The following is a 20,952-nucleotide window of genomic DNA, read 5'->3' on the forward strand; positions in this document are numbered from 1 at the left end:
TGTTTCATTTTTATGCTCTGATATATTTATTGATATATACTCAATCATTTCAAGCTCTAACTCTTATCTTAAGTTTTAGCTCTGACATACTTGCCATTGAACTGTTTAACCCCATGATCCTTTTCTTCTTTAGCAAAGTCAGTAGAGGGGAACAATCAGAACAAGCATAAGTTCAGTACTTATAGGGGAGTAAGTATACATTTGTTTCTTCCTTCGAAAGTTTTTGTCATCATCAAAATGGAGGAGATTGTTGAAACCCAATTTTGATTAAATTTTGATTATGAAAAAATAACATTAAAGGAATAAGATCCTTCTATGGATTAAAATTTGGAATTAATTAATTGCTTTATGAACTAACAATTTGTTATAAATATGAAACTTTGTTCAAAGCAATTAGGCTGCTTTTTGACATATGAGCAAAATCAAAAGCGAAAGCCTTCATAAAAAAAAGGCCCAGGCAGAAGCAAGCCCGAAAGAACCAGAAGCCCAATGCATCATAAGAGACAACAGTGTTGTCTTTCCCAAACTTACCATGTTCTTGTTCTGCGCATAACCTGACGACTATGCAACAACTCATCTCTCTCCATACATAATAAAAGAACCGCTCCAGTCTGAACAGAATTCCAGAGAAGAATAATGGATGAAACTTCTCAACGGTCCTCTGAGTCAAGGGCAAGTTTCCAGTTATGGCAATTTGCCAGACAGATCAGAATCCCAGAGAAGACAAAACTTCTCAATGGACATCTTTTGGATTCAAACGGCTAGTTTGAATTATTTACTATATAAAGCAAGCTCCAGCTCAAAGTGAAAAATGACAAACATAAGCAAAAAGAAATAACATAGCAATTGCAATACACATCAAAACTCCATATTTGTGTAATCATTAGAGAGAGATTAGTTCAATTCATTTTCTATCTAAAAATTTGTGATCTTTCTATTGTTCCCAGTAGACTTTTGTACTTTGGTTATAAGTAGCAAAGTGTGAAATAATGTAAGTGTTGAGTGAATGAAGATACTTTATTCAAGCTTAGGGTTTTCTATAAAAGGTTTGTTCTCTACCTGTAAAAGAGGTCATTAGTGGATTAAAGCTCAATAAGGTATCTTGAGGACTGGATGTAAGCAAGAGGCCAGACCAGTATAAATTTACTGAGTATTTCTTTCTCTACTATTGTCTCACATTTCAACACTCTGAATATTCTTGAAACTGTGCATGTTTTACATATCATTTGTTTTACGTTCTTCAGAACCTATGATAGAATCATCCTCTGAATTAGGAATTGTCAGAACCTGAAACAATCTCAATAGACTGAATTGCACAAGTTCAATAGAATGAAATTGCCTCTAATATTGAAATTACTCTATCCACTATATTGGCTTAAGTAAAATGTTTTTAAAAAGTAAAAATACTCAATAATTTCTATTCACATTCTTAGTAGGGACCAACAATATCTATTGCTCATAAAACAAAATTCACTACAAAAAGAACACACACTTCACTTATGAAGGCATGACTAGATGGAGGATTGGAAAAAATTAGACCTGGGCATGGGCTAGGCTAGGCCGGGTTCGAGCCGGCCTGTCGGGCTTTTCATAAAGCCTGCTGAGCCCAAGCCGCAGGAAATTTATCGGGCTCGGGCTGGGCTCGGGCCTGAGATACGAATCCCAAGCCCACCCGTCCAAGCCCATCTATATATAAAAAAAAGTATTAGAAAAATTGTAAATATAAAAACACAATAATATTGATGATATACGAAACATCAACAAAAAAAAAACAAACAGTATATATTATAGGGTAATTAATTTATTAGTCCCTATATTTTGACAAAACACACTGTTTAGTCCCTGTATTTTCAAAAACACATGGTAAGGTCCCTAATCTTTTTTCTCAGTGAACTGTTTAGTCCTTCCGTCTATTTGTTAGATTTTTTACCGTTTATGACTTCGGAAATGACTAAATTACCCTTTACTATTTACCTTCAAACTTCAGAAGAGGAAATCCAATTTAGAAGAAGAAGCTATTTGTATGAAGAACAAGAAAAAGAACAGATCCAATGCTTACGAATTTGAACAATTAAGAAGAAAATCAAGAAGAAGAATACTCAAAGTTGATTTCAGATGCATTAGAGTTTAAAGGAAAGGAAAATAAAGGAAAATAAGAACGCAAATCCAAATTGACTAACAGAATCTTCATGAGAGTCTAACGACAGGGACTAAACAGTTCACCGAGAAAAAAGTTAGGGACTAAACAGTTCACCAAGAAAAACGTTAGGGACTTTACCGTGTGTTTTTAAAAATATAGGGATTAAACAGTGTGTTTTGTCAAAATATAGGGACTAATAAATTAATTACCCTATATTATAATGATGATGGGCGTGAAGAAGATGTGTTTTTTTTGTTGATGATGGAGGAAGGTTAGGTTAAGACAAAGATTTTGATTTTTGTATATATAATTATATTATAATAAATCATTAATAATAATAATAATATTTATATAATTAATAATAATATTAATCAGCTTTTGGTATGACACCTGGATCGAAGATAAACCGCTTATAGAGGTGTGTAGCTTCCCGCCGCCTGACAATATTCGCTCTTGGAGGATTGCCGATGTGGTCGACTCTAAAGGGGACTGGATTTGGCCCAAGTTTGAGTCCTTCTTCAGCCTGGACACCCTCCTTAGAATCAGGGGAGTTAAGATTAGTACTCAAGAAGGAGACAAGGATAGACATTGCTGGGCCCTGTCTAATAATGGTATCTACTCCTGCAGATCTGCCTTTGAAGCCTTTTCAAGGAGCGGTCCCGACCCTCCTTCGAAGTCTTGGAAATCCATTTGGGCCCTCAAAATTCCCTACCGTATTAGGAGCTTTCTTTGGCTGGGAGTTAAGGATAGGTTGCTTACTAATGCAGATAGACACAGAAGGCATTTGGTGGACTCAGGGGCCTACAGTAGATGTAGTGGCCATATTGAAACCTTATGCCATGCTCTAAGGGATTGCTCTAAAAGTATAGAAGTTTGGAAGAAAGTTCTCTCTCCCCACATTCTCCCTTCTTTCTTAGCCCACTCTGAAATTGACTGGTTCTATGAAGGTGTTAGTGGGAAGTTATTGGCTAATATGGAGCATGGTGATATTTTCTTTGCTATTATTTGTCACCAAATCTGGAAGTGGAGGAATGAGGAGATCCTTGGCGATAAGACTGTTTTTGTTCAAAACTTACCTGAATTCTTCTCGAGAAAGCTCCTTAATATAACTGAGAGCTTTAAAGGGGACTCCCTTGTCAGGGCTATCCAGAATAAAGAGACTCACCTTGTTGGGTGGAACAGGCCTAAAGAAGGAGTGGTGAAGTTAAATACGGATGGCTCCTGCCTTAACAATGGCAGAATCGCGGCGGGAGGGGTTCTTAGAGATGCTGGGGGAGCCTGGATGTCTGGTTTCACCCATAATCTGGGTATAGGCTCGTCCTTTTCGGCAGAGCTTTGGGGTATCCTCACTGGCGTTAAGCTTGCCAAGAGCCTAGGTGTCAAGAGGCTTTCTGTGGAGTCAGATAATAAGGAGGCCATTAATATGATTTCCGATAATCATGCTATTTGTCTCAATAGTCAAAACCTGATCAAATCTATTAAAAGGCTTGGATCTTCCTTTGAGTTCGTTGAGTTCAGCCATATCTATAGAGAGCAGAACCGGATAGCGGATCGCTTGGCAGCTGTTGGGCATGAGGAGATGTTAGGTGTTTCCACTCTTTCTGTTCCTCCCTCATTTCTTTCTTCTCTTCTTTTAGAGGATAGGGTCGGGATTAGCTTTCCTAGGCTGATCCCTGGTTAGTTTGTTCTTTGTGTTGTTTTTTTTTCTTCATTGTCTACCAAAAAAAAATAATAATAATATTTAAAAATAGTATATATTGTATCGGGCCGGGCCGATGTAATATATGCAAAGCCCAAACCCGTCCATTTTTAACGGGCTTATACAGGCTTGGGCCGGACCGAGCCTGAATAGATTTTTATGTGTCCAGGCCCGGTTAAATGGGCCCGGGCCCAAGCCGGGCAGGCGGGCTCACCGGCCCATGCCCAGGTCTAGAAAAAATCAAAAAATGGTCTAAGAATTAATAATGCCTGTGTTTGAAAAATGGTAATTAGATGATAAAAAATTCTCAGATTCTTAACTCTCCAAATTATAAAGGTTTAGAAGTATTAAACTTCATGTTACAAAATGATCATTATCCAATTTCTTCAATACCACATCTCTATTTCACAACCTCTTATTAACCCTTCTAAACTGGTACCTTCCTCCAAACAAAAATAAGATCAATATGTTACCTTCCTACTCAAACCATTCATTTCCCTTCCTAACGTTTCATTATTATCTCTTCCGAACCTTCCATCAAAGCCTTTAATTCCGACAACTACTTAAAAAGAGTGTTAAATGACAAGATGAAGAAATAGAAATAACAAGTAACTTGTAAAAAACATTCATTGGGTCCTCTAATGAATCAACAAGAATCAAAGAAGCCATTAACTGATAGATAAATCACCCTTTTTAAGAATCATCAACAGATAGATTTATGATTACATGATCAAATGCTAAAAAAAGATCAGAGAAGCTTCTTGTTAAGAAAGAGTAATTAAAGAAACTACTCACTGTACAGAGTTGTGGCAACTGTACAAGAATTCTCTGATACCTAATACCCAGCAACACCACAGAAGTTTTTTTAACTTCTAAATAACCAACCTTGTCTTATGCACTCTCACACCTTCATATGCTGCTAGATTTTCCACTAATCTTCTCATATGGTGGATCATCTTTTCTCCACAAGAAGCTACAACCTATTCTTCATCATCCAACTCGACAATTTGAGCTCGCCTTTCAGCTGCTTTCTTTCTAATAAAGAATCCCCATCTCATCGCGGCCTTTATCTTCAGCCAACCTACAACAGCTTTACCAGGACGCGTGCGATCCTCATCATAGCTTGGCATTGGAGATGCCATAAACGGTGGGAAAGAAAATGCATCATCAGGTATATTTACAGAGGCATGGCCTCCCATGCTGAAGAGTCGGAGTAAGTGTTGCATATCTTCGTTCTCAAGCATCTCGTGACTTCGGATGCGAATCTCTTCCTCCGTGAAGAATTCATCGACTCCCTTCTCCCGATTGTGTGTCCAGTCTTCGAAAGGATTCAGATTGTTCATTTGCTGCATGGAAGTGCCAAAACCTTGAAACCCTGATGAAGATGACTGCGGAGGAGCAAGGGCTAGGCCAGCACTGTTGCCATTTCTCATGTTTGTTTGGTGAGAATTTCCTATCAAGGGTTCGTGTGATGTGAACGATGTGCTGTCAAACTGGGTGCGTGTATTTGGATTCACAAGCTGGGCCTGAGAAGAGAATCCCGCGCCCATACTATCATTATAACCTGATTGCAAACACGAAAAATCCCAAAGAAAGCTTAGAAAATTCTGGATATCATTAAGTACACTGTTTCATATCGGTCAGAAAATGTTGGAAAGTACATGGTTCTAATATCATTCTTGACAAGCACTAGAACAGCTAATAAGCACTTACCGCCAACTTGGAGGCCTGAATGCATGGGAGCCTGCTCGCCAGTAACCGGAGAGGGTAGTTGCGGTAATTGCACTGGATGTGCTAAAGCATTAGGATAACTTATTTGGTTAACGTGAGGTTCATTTCGGAAAGCATTTGATTTCTTATTTTGCTTGAAGTTCACAAGAGATTTGCCATCATATTCAACAACCTGATTCCAATTCTCATATGCTTTCTTAACCATCGCGTCCACATAAACCTACAAAATCAGTTTTTTAATAAGTCAGTCCATTTGAGTGCACGCCTAGAACAATAATGAAAACTTGAAGAAATGCCATCCAGCCCTAGCCAAGCACACAAATGTATTCAAGTTGCAAGTTCCACTATTTTTCAAATCGCAAATTATCAAGATATTCAAGAAAATTAAAGCTGACATCAGTCTAGTTAAAGTTGAAACAAATCTCATATTATGATTTAAAACCTAGTAATTATGTCAAATGGTCAAATGAATACCCTTACTAGCGGCAATAGCTGTTTTTAATCTTATAATCAGTGGCTAACACAAAAATGTTTGAAAACAATAATACATACAACGGTCATATACATGTTTGTCTATCAAATTTCCATGTTAAATACAATAATGTAATAATAACTTCAATAATGTGATTCTACGTTAACAATTTGTGATATTGATATTTGAACAGAGAAATCTCAAACATATAAAATAACGGTTATAGTACATATAAAAAACGTGAATGTTGCATCTCTTCTACAAACTAATATTGATCCTAATATCATAACAAAAATAGCACAATTTCCATTTAGATATTTACAGAGACAAACATTCACTTGTAACACTTAAACTTCAAATTCTAGAGCAACAGAAAAGACCAGGAAACAGTTCCAAATACAAGAGGCAATGTCTTAAACCTGATTCATAAATACCCAGGATTTAGCAATAGTGTACCGAGCAAAGGGAAAACAAAGAATAAGACCAACCTTCTGCTCATCAGAAAGAGAATCAGCTGGATAATACTGTTCCCCAGAAGTAAGGCCATTCAGCTCATAAATATTGTTAAAAACAACACCGACATTTCTTGAATCTTCAGGATAATAGATATAAAGCTTCCCTCCAAGGACACAAGTCTTTGCATGGTCCACAAGAGCATCCCACATTTTGTTTGACATGCCAGATCCCAGAATCTACATCCAAAAGATGGAAGAAATTTCAGAAGATAAGAACATGTCAGGAAAATTTTAATTTAAGAACTAAATCTTACATTTCGTAATTTTTGAGGATCCCTGACAAAAAGACGCAAGAAATCCTCAACTGAGAATATTCCCTGGCCATTTAACTTTTTATGAAAGGAACCATCCTTGCCAATTTTCTCCAATCTCCATACTTCATCAGTCAATGCAGGTGGATAGTGTTTCTTGTATACTGCCAAAAGTAAAGAAAATGAATTCAAAATCTCCAAATAGTATTCTAAGAATAAAAATGATGGAGAGCATGAACTTACATTCTCCTCTGTGATCTTTAACCGTGAAAGCTTCTGTTTTTGCCTCACGCACACGCATACCTTCACCAAATCCAGAGGTAACTTTCATGCCAAGCCTAAACTTCCTGCTCCTGATCCAACTAGAGTTATCTGTGAAAGTGAGCTCCCCCAGTGTTCCTACCCCTTCCTTGAGTGTCACTTGCAGGTCGCCATTCAACAATGGTCTCTTCCCGTCACGCTCTTTTACAACATGACTTTCAAATTCTTCCTGGGTCCAGTCCTCATCGTCTTCATTGTTGAAATCTCCCTCAAGCACAACAATATCAAGTTTTAGAGATGCCTCAGGACCGGAAGTTACAACTACACCACTGTTGGCATCAATCAGCACAACATGGATGGAAGCACCCTGTTCCCCTTCTACTTTTCCCCCTGTGAAAAGAGGAAGAGACAACCTTGACCTAAAGCGTAACTGCAAGTTTCTTCCATCTGGCCCTTCAATTCTTTTTGGGGAAGAGCTGAAACATTTTCAAATACAAAACCAAGTTCTATCAGGAGACAGATGTAAAAGAAATACATTAAATAGTGGGAAATCATTCAAGAAATAAATCTGAGAAGAGAAAAATAATTCCTATGTCCAGCGTGCATACACCATTCTCACATGAAAATGGGATGCCATGCCATGTGAGTATCAGTGTATGAGCAACCAAATTTAGGCATCAATTTTCCTTCAAGACATGCATACAATGCAAGGATAGAAATATAATCTGGTATCCAAGTCTTCAAAAATGGATTAGAACTAGATCATATTAATAAAGCAATTACAGTTCATTTCCTCAATTTCACTGGTTATACATGCCCATAAAATAATTCATAACATGAAAATTACAAATGAGATCCATTATCTAAAATTTTACCAAAAATCAGCAAGAACTAGTTGTTTGGAGAACTATGACAAAGACACTTTTGTTCTAGTGAATCTAGGTAAAACTAAAGCTTGGTATAGCCAGATGAGACAATTGCAGCCAATATATTTTCTATGACACGAAAATTTTTATTCTATAACTGATAAATAATTTCATCAATGAGAACCTCTATAGAATCAAAATTCTATAACTAATACGTAATTAAAGTATCACTGCTGTTGTTTGCGCTATGAACTCCACAAAAGACCACAAAGATTTACCTAGCAAATTAACAAAAAAAAAAAAAAGTCACACATTTTTCGTCATCACATTTTAATTTAACTTTCAATAATTTGTCCTGAATTCATTTATACAAAGTTGAATTGCTTAATATTTCCATGAAGCACTTTTTTGACAAGAAAATTACATGTTAACCATAATGCAACTTAATGAACTCGTGCTAAACAACCCCAGAACCCAACCCGAATACTTTTATGTAAGAAGGGGAATCTCTCCAGTAATACATAGCCCTCATGAGACACTTTTTAAGTTCATGCTGCTTAAGTTACCAACATTTAAGCATTTTGTGAAAATATATTTTTGCAGAAGTCTCCAATGCTCATTAGTAAATTTCCATTTTTCATCCATTGGTCAAAGTTGGAAAATAGGATGCTATTCCCTCCTTTCGCATCCAAAATCAACAAGTTTCCTTATCCATTAGGGAATCACTGACCTAGAGAGCAGAGATACTATCCAGAAAAAAAGAAGTGCTACTTGTCAAGGGGACAAGTCTTGCCAAGGCCAAATCCTCATGTGGCGCCGTGAATTCCCCAAATCTTCGGCCAGCCAACTCCTACTGAAGGGGTCTATTAAGCAGCCCTTTAATGCGTCAATATTCCATTCCGGAAGGTCCCCTGTATATTAAACCTCGCCCTATAAGGGGCACGCACTATGGGCTATCTCGGAGCCCATAGTGTCCATAGGGTTCCAACCTTATGGCGACATCTACCCCTCTTCACGAAGAACAAATGTCCTACTCTCCTAGTCCCTAGTGGATCAGGACGGATCTATAGTGGGGCAATGGGGGCACTTGCCCCCATTGGGTTCTAGAAAATTTTTGACCCCCTTGGTGTGATTTGGTAATTTGGACGTTTGCCCCCTTAAGCATCGCGGGTGGACTGATTTGCAGAGCTTGAGGTTGAAAAAAGAAGGTTAGATAAGTGTTCTAATTTATTTTTTTTCCTTTTTTTCATAAACAAAAAAACGCCGTCCCACTTAAGTAGGGATGGCGTCATTTTGTTCAATGAAACATGAAATTATTAAGAAAAAAAAAATAGAAACTAATTCTAAATAGCTACCACCTAATATGTCCATGCTCTCACCCACAATTCCCTAAATCGAAAGTTCTCAAATCCTCTGAATTCTGAAATGAAATCCTCAATTTGAAATCCTTACAACCAGTCACCACTCACTAGTCCGTTCCAACGCCAATCACCAGTGTCAGCAGTTCCTCAATTTTTTCTGAATCCTAATCTCTCTGATCCAGCCACCGGCTCACTCTTTGTCTGTGTATGTCTGAACTTCGTTGTCAGTAGTTTTCCCTTTTACCATGAAGACATTTCTTTTATTACAAAGCTCATCTTGTGAAATATATTCTTATTTATTATCTGTTATCTTCTTAATGGTGCTTTTGTGTTCAAGTTGGCATAGATAATGTACTTAGAACTTTGACATTACCTTTCATTATCAACTGCACAGAATAGAAATTGCAGAAATTAACTTTAGATCCAGTCATACATTTTGGAGTTTTTGCTCAGGAATAAACTGAGATAAGTGTAGCAATCTTATTACACTAGGTGGGGTCCGAGTTACTAAGAGTGGTATGACAAGGACAAGATTTAAGAAAATCAACTTTGAATTACATGTGATTATTGATTGAGTTCATATTTATGGCATGTACATTAAGAGCTTAGATTATTTGTGATCTCCTATGAAAATGGCAACCGCAAGAATTGGCTCTTATCATCAAGAAAGCTATTTCACTAAAAGAATCTCATTTATTATTAGTCTGTCTGTTTTGGTCTTGTAAAGGGAGGGGGTATCCTATAGAATGCCTCGATTCTCTAGATGTAGAGTGTAGAATCTAATTTAGTTTTACCCATTATTCTTGTTTTGTTTTATTCTATGCTTGTTAGGTTTCTGAATATTTTAGCATAAAAGTTACATTGTTTTTTAAGATCTTTCATATATGTAAGAAGTTATTCTATTTTAACATAACAATAATCAATTTTTGAGCTGAGATAATATTAATTATATATTGAAACCATTTTTTTTGCTTAAACAAGTTTCATTGATTTGGTTTTTACATCTCTATGTAAGTTATAAGAAATCAAACTTTGTCCCCACTAATAAAATCTTGAATCCATCCCTAGTACCAGGGTGGCGGATATCCAACGCCAGGGTAGTCCGTGTCTCATATAGTGTTCCTTATACCAACTCGGTCTCTACAGTTAATGTATGTTGATATTTTCCATTCATCACTCCATGTTGAAACCTCGCCGTAGCCTACCGATGAGTTTGAGTAAGTGTTCTGTTTGCTTCATCTTGAGATTCATCGCTTTTCTCAAGCTTCTCGAAACCTATGAAGCACCGACTCGGATACGGGTGCCGCTGCGGCAAACAGCATTTTTAAAAAATATAAGACATGGATGCGGCGGGACACGGCAAATTTTATATAATTAATTATATAAATTACGTACAAAAATATATAAAAAGCATGATACCTACATATAAAAATATATAAGGCTTAATATATCAATAGCCTCCTGTACTTATCCCAAAAGTTTGATTGGCCCTCTAAACTTACGAATTATCTCATTAGCCCCCTCAACTTACTTAAAATAACATATTGGCTTAAAATAAAATATTGGCTACCTGGATTTGTTTAAAATGACCACTTGCCCCCTAAACTTGCTTAGGGTGATCCATTTGCCCCCTGAACTTATTTAAATGGTATAAATTTCACTTAGCCTAAATATGTAAAAAAAATCAAAACTTAAAAAATACCAGCTTAATTTGTGATTCTAAGTCTCTAAAACAAAGCAACTTTCTATTTTATACAATTTTATGGCTTTTTATAGATTTAGGGACCGGATAAAAGTCTCACAACACTCACACACACTGGATAAAAGTCCCACAACACTAGTCCTGGTAAATCACGGGCTTTTAATCAATTCGAAAAGCATCACAAAATATTTTCGGAAAAAATATGGTAAAGTTTCGTCCGTCAACTTGTTGGGGAAATTTTAGTATCGCTCACCCACATCACAAAGGACTCGCTCAGTTAAAGCGATGCTCGCTCACACCACAAATAACTCGCTTAGTTAAAGCTCGCTCGGTCACACCACGAAAAACTTGCTTAGTTAAAGCTCGCTCACCCACCTCGTAAAGGACTTGTTTAGTTAAGGCTCTCTCACTCACCTCGCACTGAACTTGCTTATCTAAGGCTCTGATACCAAACGTCACGAGGACAAGTTTGGCCAGGCCAAATCGCCGTGTAGCGCCAAGCATTCTTTAAACATCCCATCAATGCGTAAGGTCCCCCAGTATATTAAACCCCGCCCTGTGAGGGGCACGCACTATTGGCTATCTCAAAGCCATAATTTCCATAGGGTTCAAACCCTACAGAGACATACATCTCTCTTCACAAAGGATGAGTACCCGACTCTCCTAGTCCCTAGTAGATTAGGGTCAATCGCTTAAGCCAGTATCGACTACTAACCCAATGGTGGAGGAGATCCAATGCCAAGGTAGTCTCTGTCCACTATAGTGTTTTTTGTACCAACCCGGCCTTCACGGTTCAGCGTACGTTGATATGTTTCATTCGCCACTCCATATCGAAGCCTCCTCGTAGCCTTGTCAATGCTTGGCGTTGAATTTTTCTGTGGCCAAACTCCCCACTTACACTACTTTGACAATACAATCTCAAAATTCCAATGCTCCAAATCACTTTGGCTCAAGGAAGTGGAACCACTAGGCCAATGACAAAGTTCTATTAATTTCCTTTCGACACGCATTTTACAGAACCTATTTCAGAATGACAGCATTTGATTTGACCATCGGTCCAATAAAAAAAAAAAAAAAAGGGCGGCCCGGTCGCATTACGCGTCCCCGCTGAGCGAGGGTCCGGGGAGGGGTCCCACCACAAGGGTGTATTGGGGGCAAGCCTTCCCTTGCCAATTTAATTGGCAAGAGGCCGCTCCTAAGACTCGAACCCGTGACCTCAGGTCACACGGCAACAACGTTTTACCGTTGCGCCAGGGCTCGCCCTCATTTGACCATCGGTCCAATATTAGTAAAAAAAATGTAAAATAAACATGTATTGGTAAAACCATAAAGTATTTGCTGCAGACTATATATATATATATATATATATATAATCCATATATGTTTGAACTTTCATCAAGAATATCTTGTACCTTCCATTGAGTCTAGCAGGGCCCAACTTTGCCAAAGCGCGTTCCACTTCTTCACTTACCTGTTTCACACATTGAAACACAATAAAAACCAAAAACTGAGAATGCACACACACAGCACATGCCCAAAAAAAAAAAAAAAAATAACTACTTTAGAGAGAATAAAACTCCCTCAAGTAAAGGTATCCATTTAACATAAAACCATTCAGATCTTATTTCCACAAAGGCCTTTAAAAAATTTAAGAAAAATAAGTTTTGAATTATTTGAAAGTTGAAACCAAATCAGCATGTTCTTATGAGCTTTGATCACCCAATGATAATTTAAGTATGAAAAATATTTTCTTTTTCTTGTGTAAGGGCAGGATTTGGTGTTTTCAGGAGTAATATTACAAAAGCTTTGTTACCAAGTTGCGCAGTTCACAGCTCCTCAGATGTAGAGGCAAATGGCCCTTCACCACACTTCATGCTAAACTGAAAACAGACGATCTTTAGGAGAAGTTCACTCTCAAGTGCACCCATACTAGGGAAACTCCTTGCTTGCTTTATGCATATGATTGAAACTCTAATTGGTGAAATCTTTTCAGAAACCTCATTTCTTCATGATCAACGAAAATTATGAGAATTCTAAGACCATAGTTTGTGTGCTGCATCTATTCTTAACAGTAATTTCACAGCCCAAATTAGTGGTTTTATTTTCTAGGATCCAAGTCAGATGCTAAGATCTTATCCCAACTTCCTTCAATTTAAAACAAATCATGGTCTCGTGGTTAAAACAAATCATGGTCTCGTGGTAATGAACTCCCTTTAAAAAAAGAAAAACCTTCAGCCTTAAATTGTCCAGGAGACTGATGTGATGAATTCAATCTCACTGTAATTCCAGTGACCAAGGATTTGATTCCTTCAAACTGCTCAGTGCTACAAATCTATCCTAACTTCCCTCAATTCAATTCAAAGACTGATTTCAAATCAGATGTCAAATGTTAATTGTAATCCAATTACCCAGAAATACATCAACATACAAATAATTTCTAATCAGTTCATGCAGAATCAATCAAATTAGAGAAGCAAGGCAAAATCCTTACAACTCGTCGAAGAATAGGTTCCAAAGATGAACAGAGCTTCTGCAGACTGTCCACTTTAAGAGCTTCTACAATGACACTGCAAATTAATTGAAATTAAATTCAGATTTTGGAACTTGAAAGAATATTGCAAGATGGCATCTTCGTAGAACCAGTTCCCAATAATAAAATTTAGAGAAGAAAGACAATAAAAGAAACATGGTCTGATGTGGGGAATATGCAAAAAAGAAAATTGTGAAAACGTAAAAAAAAAAAAAAAGAACTGCAACTAAATAGCCTCTTATTTCACTCACTATAAATTGGAAGTTAAAGAAAACAACAATGAATTCCAACTGCTGAGATATTCAGCAATAAGGAAAACATGAGAATCTTCTGATTTTATGTGTCTGTCTGTGGGTCTACAGCTCATGAAAGGATCTCTCTCATGCTTCTTAATAGTAAAAGAATATGACAAGAAAAGCATTGGAATGCAAGAGACTTTGTAAAGCCTTGGCCACAAGTATAGTGGTAGGACAAAGATTCAAAATGGCATATGGATTAGCTAGAATGCAAAGATAATAAGATATGATCAATAAACTAATATTAGAAACAATTGATTGTTTCCTTCTTATTACAAATGATAATAAAGGACTGAGCCTTTGAAGGTCGGAAACGCCAGTTCAAATTACTTAAAGCAAAATAGTCTAATCTGAAATCAAAAATCAGTACTCCGATGTCCAAACAAACATCGGTCAAGCATACAATAATGTGTTGCAAAGAGTGAATTTCGACACTCTAGAAACGCTAGTAACATTTTGAAGAACAAAAGCAGAAAGAAACCATCTACAAAGCAACCTATTAAATGCAAAGAGTTTATAAAAAAAAAACCCAGTTGAAAAATCCAAAATCCAATTATACTCTATACAAAAGATAATAGAGCAACAAGCAAATACAGTAAAACAAAAAAATTGCCATCTCCAAAGATGATTGAACAGAACAATCCACTCTCCATAAAGAGCTGATCCCATTGTGAAGACAAACTAAAGTAGCAGCTACTTAGAGTGAACACAATGCAACAGGATACAAATTATCTATTGAATACTCCACTCGTACCAACATAAGGTTGAAACCAGAATTCTCACAATTTTTCAAACAACTTAATAACACCAACAAACCAATCAATTAAAAACCGAAATACACCTTCATAAAAACAAAACCCATAAATTTACCTAGCTAAAGCAGGACGTTTTCTGTCAGGTTGCTGCTCTTCTCCACCTTCTAAAGCCCGCTTTCCTCTAGCCATACTATTAGTCCTCTCCATGTACCTCGTCTGCATTTTTCACCTAATTACAGAAACCCTAGTTTCCCAGATCTGCAAATAAACCAAATTATACAACAATCACAAAAAGGCGCCCCAACTGAGGTCTTTTCACTATAGATGCACATAAATTCAACTCAAATTCCCCCGTTCTATAAAATCCCCATCTAATTTCGAACCCAGTATCTAAAAATTAATAAAACAATTATAATAAAATCAGTAAAAGGAATCTTTGACTTCAATTAAAAGCACTGTTAAAATTGTTTAAAAAATACAAAACATCAGCCACCCAGAAGACGGATTGCTGAAGTAAAACGGATTAAAAGCGAGGGAAAACCTTGTTGAAAGAGGAAGAGGAGGTGTTTGGTGAGAGAGAAAGTGAGAAGATAATATCGAAGAAAAATCAAAAAGAAATGGACTTTATAGTGTCTGTACTGTATATACAATAATTACAATTACTAATTTGTGCAAGTGTTTTATAAAAAAAGGGAAAAATTCTACTTTGGTCTACTCTGGCGACTACAGATACAGTAGATACTTGTGTATGAGAAAGCAGAAGAGGAGAGAATGATCACGTACTTTGCGGTTCTTTTTAAGAATTTTCTAGCTTTAATGGCCGTCGTTGATGATGTTGACTTCTTCTCTTTTTGCTAGAATTGTAGTGTCGGACTTATTGCGGCTGGTTTTCTTTCTATTGCCGGTATGGTATCTATCTGCTCAGTGCTCACTGATTGATATGATAAGTTATTAGTTTGATCGCCACCGTCCATTTACAGGAAAAAGACAAAGGATAATACAGTCATTTTGGCTACGCCTGCAATATTTATTTACCAAGGGTATGACGTCATCTTTGTTGGGGTTCGTTGATGTCACCTGCTCTTTCACTGTCTTCTTTCTCTTATTAATATTTTATTATCATCTTTGTTTGTAACCATAAAAAATAAAATAAAATAAAAAGATTATCTTTGTATTAATTGGAGATTAGTTAATTCAAAATTTTATTTTATTTGGAAGAAAAACCCGAACTTTTAAGCATTTTTCCAACATGTCCCTAAACTCTGTTTTTGTTAAAATACACCCTTAGACTTTCAACATTTAACACATTACCTCCTTCAAAAGATTTTCTAGACACTCAATAGCAAGGATGGAGCCAGGCACACCTGAACGGGGCTCAAGCACCACTTGTTGTCCGAAAACTTGGTTTGACATTGTGAGCTGCTATATACCACACCCAAATTCCGATCCACCACCCATTTGTGACATATTTACTCTCCTCACTTTTTGAAACAAGAAAGTGGAATTTTTTCAAATCCTCTCTACCTTCTTTGCATTTTCTCTCCAAAATCATAAACCCGAACAACAATAATTAAAATTATAAAAATAATTGATATGTGACAATTCGAACCTCGAAAATGGATGATTACGAGTCGGAAACATTAAGATTTATATTTTTTTTATCAAAGAACTCATGAAAATAATACATATTTTTCATGACGATTTTGCATTTTTCGTCACAAAAAATAGGAAAATTTTTAACGTTTCGCCACAAAAAATTGAATGATTTAGTATTTTTCGTCACTAAAAATTTTACGATTTTGTATATTTCAAAATTTAGCCTAAACGGATGCGTCATATCACCCGACCCATGGCGGGAACGGATGTGGCGTACCACCCGACCCATGGTGGGAATGGATGCCACATCCGTTCCCACCATGGCGGGAACGGATACCGCATACCGTCCGACCCATGGCGGGAACGGATGCGGCATACCGCCCGACCCATGGCGGGAACGGATGCCGCATCCGTTCCGACCATGGGTCGGACGATATGCCGCATCCGTTTAGGCTAAATTTTAAATTTTCTCTCAAAAAAAAATTTCTCAATTTTGACAAAATTTTTATGGCAAGGGCAAAATTGTCCAATGGGGGCGGTGATAGGGAATTTGAGTGCGGTATATAGCAATACCCTTTGACATTTGCATGAAGCTTTAATTTTTTAGAGTAAGGATATCTAAAAACAATTCAATTGAACATTATAGGTATCGGTGTGTTCAAAAAAAAAAAAACATTATAGGTATCGCTATATTTATGAATCATGGGTTTATCATTGCTCAATAGTTTAACTATGTAAAATGTGATGGAAACAGATTATATTCTCTTGATATCAACATTCATAGATTATATATACACTTGACAGAAATAGATAATACAAAGAGAAAAAAAAAGATAAATGCAAAGATATGTAATGAAATGATAAAGAAAAACAAGAGGCTTACTACCCTTCCGCAAGCTGATAGGTGGAGACAATGTGAAGTTGATCATGAAGATATTGAAACCAAAAGGAACCCAAAGGTTTAGTGAAAATGTCAGCAAGTTATTGAGCAATGGCAAGAAATTGAATGTGTAGTATGCCATTTTCAACTAACTTTCGGACAAAGTAATAACCAGTCGTAATATACTTACTATTTGTATGAAATATTGGATTTTTGGCAAAGTAGAAAGCACATGTGTTGTCACACCGCAAAGTAAGCTTGGAAGTGTGAGACTGACCAAGATCACGAAGAATGGAATTGAATGAAGGTAAAATAATTTAGTATTGGTGTTTACAAGTGTCTTGTATTCACTTTCAGTGAATGTGCAATAGTAAGTTGTTTCTTACATAAAACAAAATTGGAATCAAGAAAGATGAAATAACCCCTAGTAGGCATTCAGTCATCAGGACAGACCCTTAGTCAACGTGAGAAAAACTAGAAAGGGAATAGTGAAACTTATTTGCAAATGAATTCCATGATATAGATGTCATGTAAATAATGAAAAGACGTTTCATGGCTTGCCATGTCAACCAGCTGAGATTTGAACTCAATTTAATAAATTTGTGTGCATCTTGCAAAGTTACAATGCTAAAGAATATTGCTCATCTTCCTTTACTATCCAGCTTTCACAAAATGATATTATTCATTAGTCTTCTTATATCGTCACCCCCATAACAGAATGAGATGACCAAGCAAAAAAAATCATCATTTACTAGAAGTTGCTCGAGATCTTATGTTTTTATATGTAGGATTCTAGAAAAGTTTGGATTGATGCAGTCTCTACTGCTTGTTTCTTGAGTAATGTGTATACTATCCTCTTCTCTTAAAGGTGACATACATCTTCTTTACATTTCCCTTCAAAAATATTGTTCTCGCTTGCTCCTAAAGTGTTTAGGTCCACTTGCTTTATCTAGGAGATGAGGTTTCAAATATCAAAACTTGATCCTAAAGCTCTTAATTGTGTCTTTGTAGGTTATTCCTATCAATAAAAATGTTATTTTTGTTATTCTCTTTCTTTGTGTCGTTATTTGGTGTTTGTTATGTTGCCTTTTTCGAGAATAAATCTTTCTTTGGTTCTACAGTGCCTTCTCCATCTCCCTCTAATGACTTAGAGAACAATTTGCTTATTTATACGGTGAGTAATGGTTTCCTATCAAAATAAACATGTAATTTCTCCTCCCTCTCGTCTTGTTGTTCGTAAGGTTTATTCTTGGCATGTGCAACATTTTCTTGAGACAACTCCTACCAACCAAGACACGGATTCTACACCTCTTGCTTTGTCTTTCATTCTTCACCACCTGATTTTATCCTTAACCTTTCAATTTCTCTTCAAAAAGGTAAATATGAACATATACTTACCTTGTTTCTTCTTTTGTGTCTTATGATGCTCTATCACACACCTCTAAGTCTTTGATTGCTACTTACAGTTGGTTACTCCATCATCTAAATGTTAATAATGTTAATTTAATTAATGATTGGGAAAGAATATTGATTAATCTCTATTAATTGAGAATACAAATAATACAAGTATATATAGATGTACAAGGAAGCCTCCTAGTGAAACTAAAAGTAAATGAGATTAGGATCAAGAAGGATAGAAAGTATTATCATTATCCTAAAAAAAATATTATCCTAAATAGAGATAAATAAAAGGAAGATAAATGCAAAATATTATTGGTAACACGCCCCCACAAGTTGATGTTGAGGGCACAACTGAAGACGTTGGTGGATTACCAAGAAATGAGCACTCAGTATCGGCTTGGTAAGTATATATATGATTTGATCCTCAGTACGAATGAACCATATTGAAAGAAATCCCTTGATCAGTTGTTCTCGAATAGAGTAATAAGGCAAGTTTGAGGACATGTATAAAAAATTGGATTAACCGTAAGGTGGATGGCATATACATTGTTGCACTATAACTGAACTGGCTTGGGAATAGGGAACCACAACTTATACAAGAGAGAGTATCTAGAGGATTTTAGTTGTGGCATTGGCAACAAACTTGTATTCACTTTTAATAGACGAGCAAACAATGGTCGGTTGTTTGTGAGTGTGCCATGGCAGTAGACTTTTGCCAAGATAAACACAAAAGGCACTAATAATGGATGCAAAGCTCCCATGTGTCACATCTATTGTTTGTTAACAATAGCTTCTTATTCTTCCAAGCAGGGGTGGAGGAATGCTAGAATATGAAAGCATTGTTTTCTTCTTACGAGTCTTTGTGAGGTCAATCTGTTAATCTACAAAAATCTGGTATATTCTTTAACATTAATGTTTCCTCTCAAGTTCAGGACCAGATAAAAGGAATCCTTGAAGTATCAGCTCCATTGAAGATGGGTAGATATTTGGGGGTCCCATCTCTGATTGGCTACCGAAAGAGATCAGTTTTTAGCTACCTTCGAGATCGGATGTGGAAAAAATTATTTAATTGGAATGATAGGCTCCTATCATAAGCTGGTCGGGAAATTTTTCTTGAAGTTGTGGTTCAAGCGACCCCTTCGTTTTGTATGGGCATGTTTCTCCTCGCAGTTTCACTTTGTGATGAATTACAAAAGATGATGAACTTATTTTGGTGGGGGTTAAAACAAGGATAAATATCGTATTCATTGGGCATCGTGGAATCGATTATGTCTACGGAAGGAATGTGGTGGGTTGGGTTTCGTCAAATGGAAGCGTTCAATATTGCCTTACTTGGTAAGCAAGCATGGAATCTTGTCTCTAGAAATAATCCTCTTGCAGGTCGTGTACTCAAAGCTAAATATTTTAATGATGGTAGTTTTTGGACGGCTCAACTGGGTAATAATCTGAGCCTAGTTTAGCGGAGCATATTCGAGTCGAGAGAAACACTTGTTGTCGGGTGTTGCAGAAGAATTGGAGCGGGAGATTTTATCAATGTCTAGCAGCACTAAAGAGCTGTGGGTGAGGGATTTGCGCCTAGAACAAGACGACTATTGGAAAGCAGCCTTGCTGGAGTCCATTTTTGGCCATCAAGATGTGCAGGACGTACTAAACCTGTCGACTAAGGAACGAGGAGGATACAGACCTGCTAGTATGGCATTTTGAGAGGTGGGGGAGTTATTCGACGCGATCAGGGTGTAGAATTGCCTTCAATCGTATGTTCAGTGAGAGAGCGGTGGAGGTAGTGGGTGATTAGACTGGTATGTGGGGTTTAAATATCCCACCAAAAGTGAAAATGTTCCTATGGAAGGCCTGCAACGACTTTTTGTCAATATGGAGCAACTCTTCCCGAAGGAAGTTGATATTATGAATACATGTGTCTTTTATGAGGATATAGGCGAGCATAACATTCCTCTCTTCTTGGACTGTCAATACGGAGTGGATTGCTAATCTGCTACGAATGTGGAAATGGACTTCATACATCTGGATATGTTCACGGTCTGGTTCTCTTAATTTATCTGTAATGATGCAACAAAGTCTAGTAAGGAGCGGGCTTGTATTGTTTTATGGACTATTTGGCTACAACGAAATAATAAACTTTGGAATGCACAGCTCCTCCCGGCTCGGATTGCAACGGAACAGAACAGGGACTGTATTTCTTACACAGTATCACATGTGTACTAATGTTGGACATGCAATTGAGAATTGTAGGCGGTGGCACTAGGTGTGGCGGTGGCAATTTCAACCGGTGGGTAAAATTAAACCAAAGGTTGACATCGGTTTGGATCAGGAGGGAAGAAAGGTCGAGCTCGAGCATGTATCTCACGACTCAATGGGGAGGGTCACAAGAAAGTAATAAAAGGTACCTGATCGGCGTTGTTGGCTGAAGCGATGGGATTGCGAGAAGCTTTGAGGTGGATCATTACGTAGGGAATCATGAACGTAAGTGTAGAAATG

The 20,952-nt window shown here is 37.0% G+C and overlaps 1 protein-coding gene across 3 annotated transcripts; it reads right to left on the minus strand.

Annotated features, from left to right (window-relative positions):
• Positions 1-4,495: 4,495 nt before the first annotated feature.
• On the minus strand, positions 4,496-15,379 carry LOC136201903 (calmodulin-binding protein 60 B-like). Of its 3 annotated transcripts, none has more exons than XM_065992281.1 (9): positions 15,363-15,379; positions 14,695-14,837; positions 13,490-13,565; positions 12,411-12,469; positions 7,052-7,545; positions 6,812-6,972; positions 6,531-6,734; positions 5,553-5,790; positions 4,496-5,403 (listed from the first exon to the last, which is right to left on the minus strand). In XM_065992281.1, the coding sequence occupies exons 2-9, from the start codon at positions 14,799-14,801 to the stop codon at positions 4,820-4,822; spliced, it is 1,923 nt and encodes a 640-aa protein (XP_065848353.1). In that variant the 5' UTR covers positions 14,802-14,837; positions 15,363-15,379; the 3' UTR covers positions 4,496-4,819. The 3 variants fall into 3 exon arrangements, with proteins under 3 accessions (XP_065848353.1, XP_065848351.1, XP_065848352.1); XM_065992279.1 differs by lacking the exon at positions 15,363-15,379 and adding an exon at positions 15,121-15,279; XM_065992280.1 differs by lacking the exon at positions 15,363-15,379 and having other exon boundaries at positions 14,695-15,109.
• Between the last annotated feature and the right edge of the window lie 5,573 nt (positions 15,380-20,952).

This window comes from Euphorbia lathyris, chromosome 8 (genome assembly GCF_963576675.1).
Source record: "Euphorbia lathyris chromosome 8, ddEupLath1.1, whole genome shotgun sequence".
Taxonomy (NCBI): Eukaryota; Viridiplantae; Streptophyta; class Magnoliopsida; order Malpighiales; family Euphorbiaceae; genus Euphorbia; species Euphorbia lathyris.

Excerpts from the sequence above, each read along its gene's own strand:
- LOC136201903 (XM_065992281.1), bottom strand. The coding sequence starts at position 14,801 with ATGCAGACGAGGTACATGGAGAGGACTAATAGTATGGCTAGAGGAAAG. Across the intron at positions 13,566-14,694 it reads AAACGTCCTGCTTTAGCTAG|TGTCATTGTAGAAGCTCTTA; the intron begins GTAAATTTATGG and ends ATTAATTTGCAG. Across the intron at positions 5,791-6,530 it reads CTCTTTCTGATGAGCAGAAG|GTTTATGTGGACGCGATGGT; the intron begins GTTGGTCTTATT and ends CTGATTTTGTAG.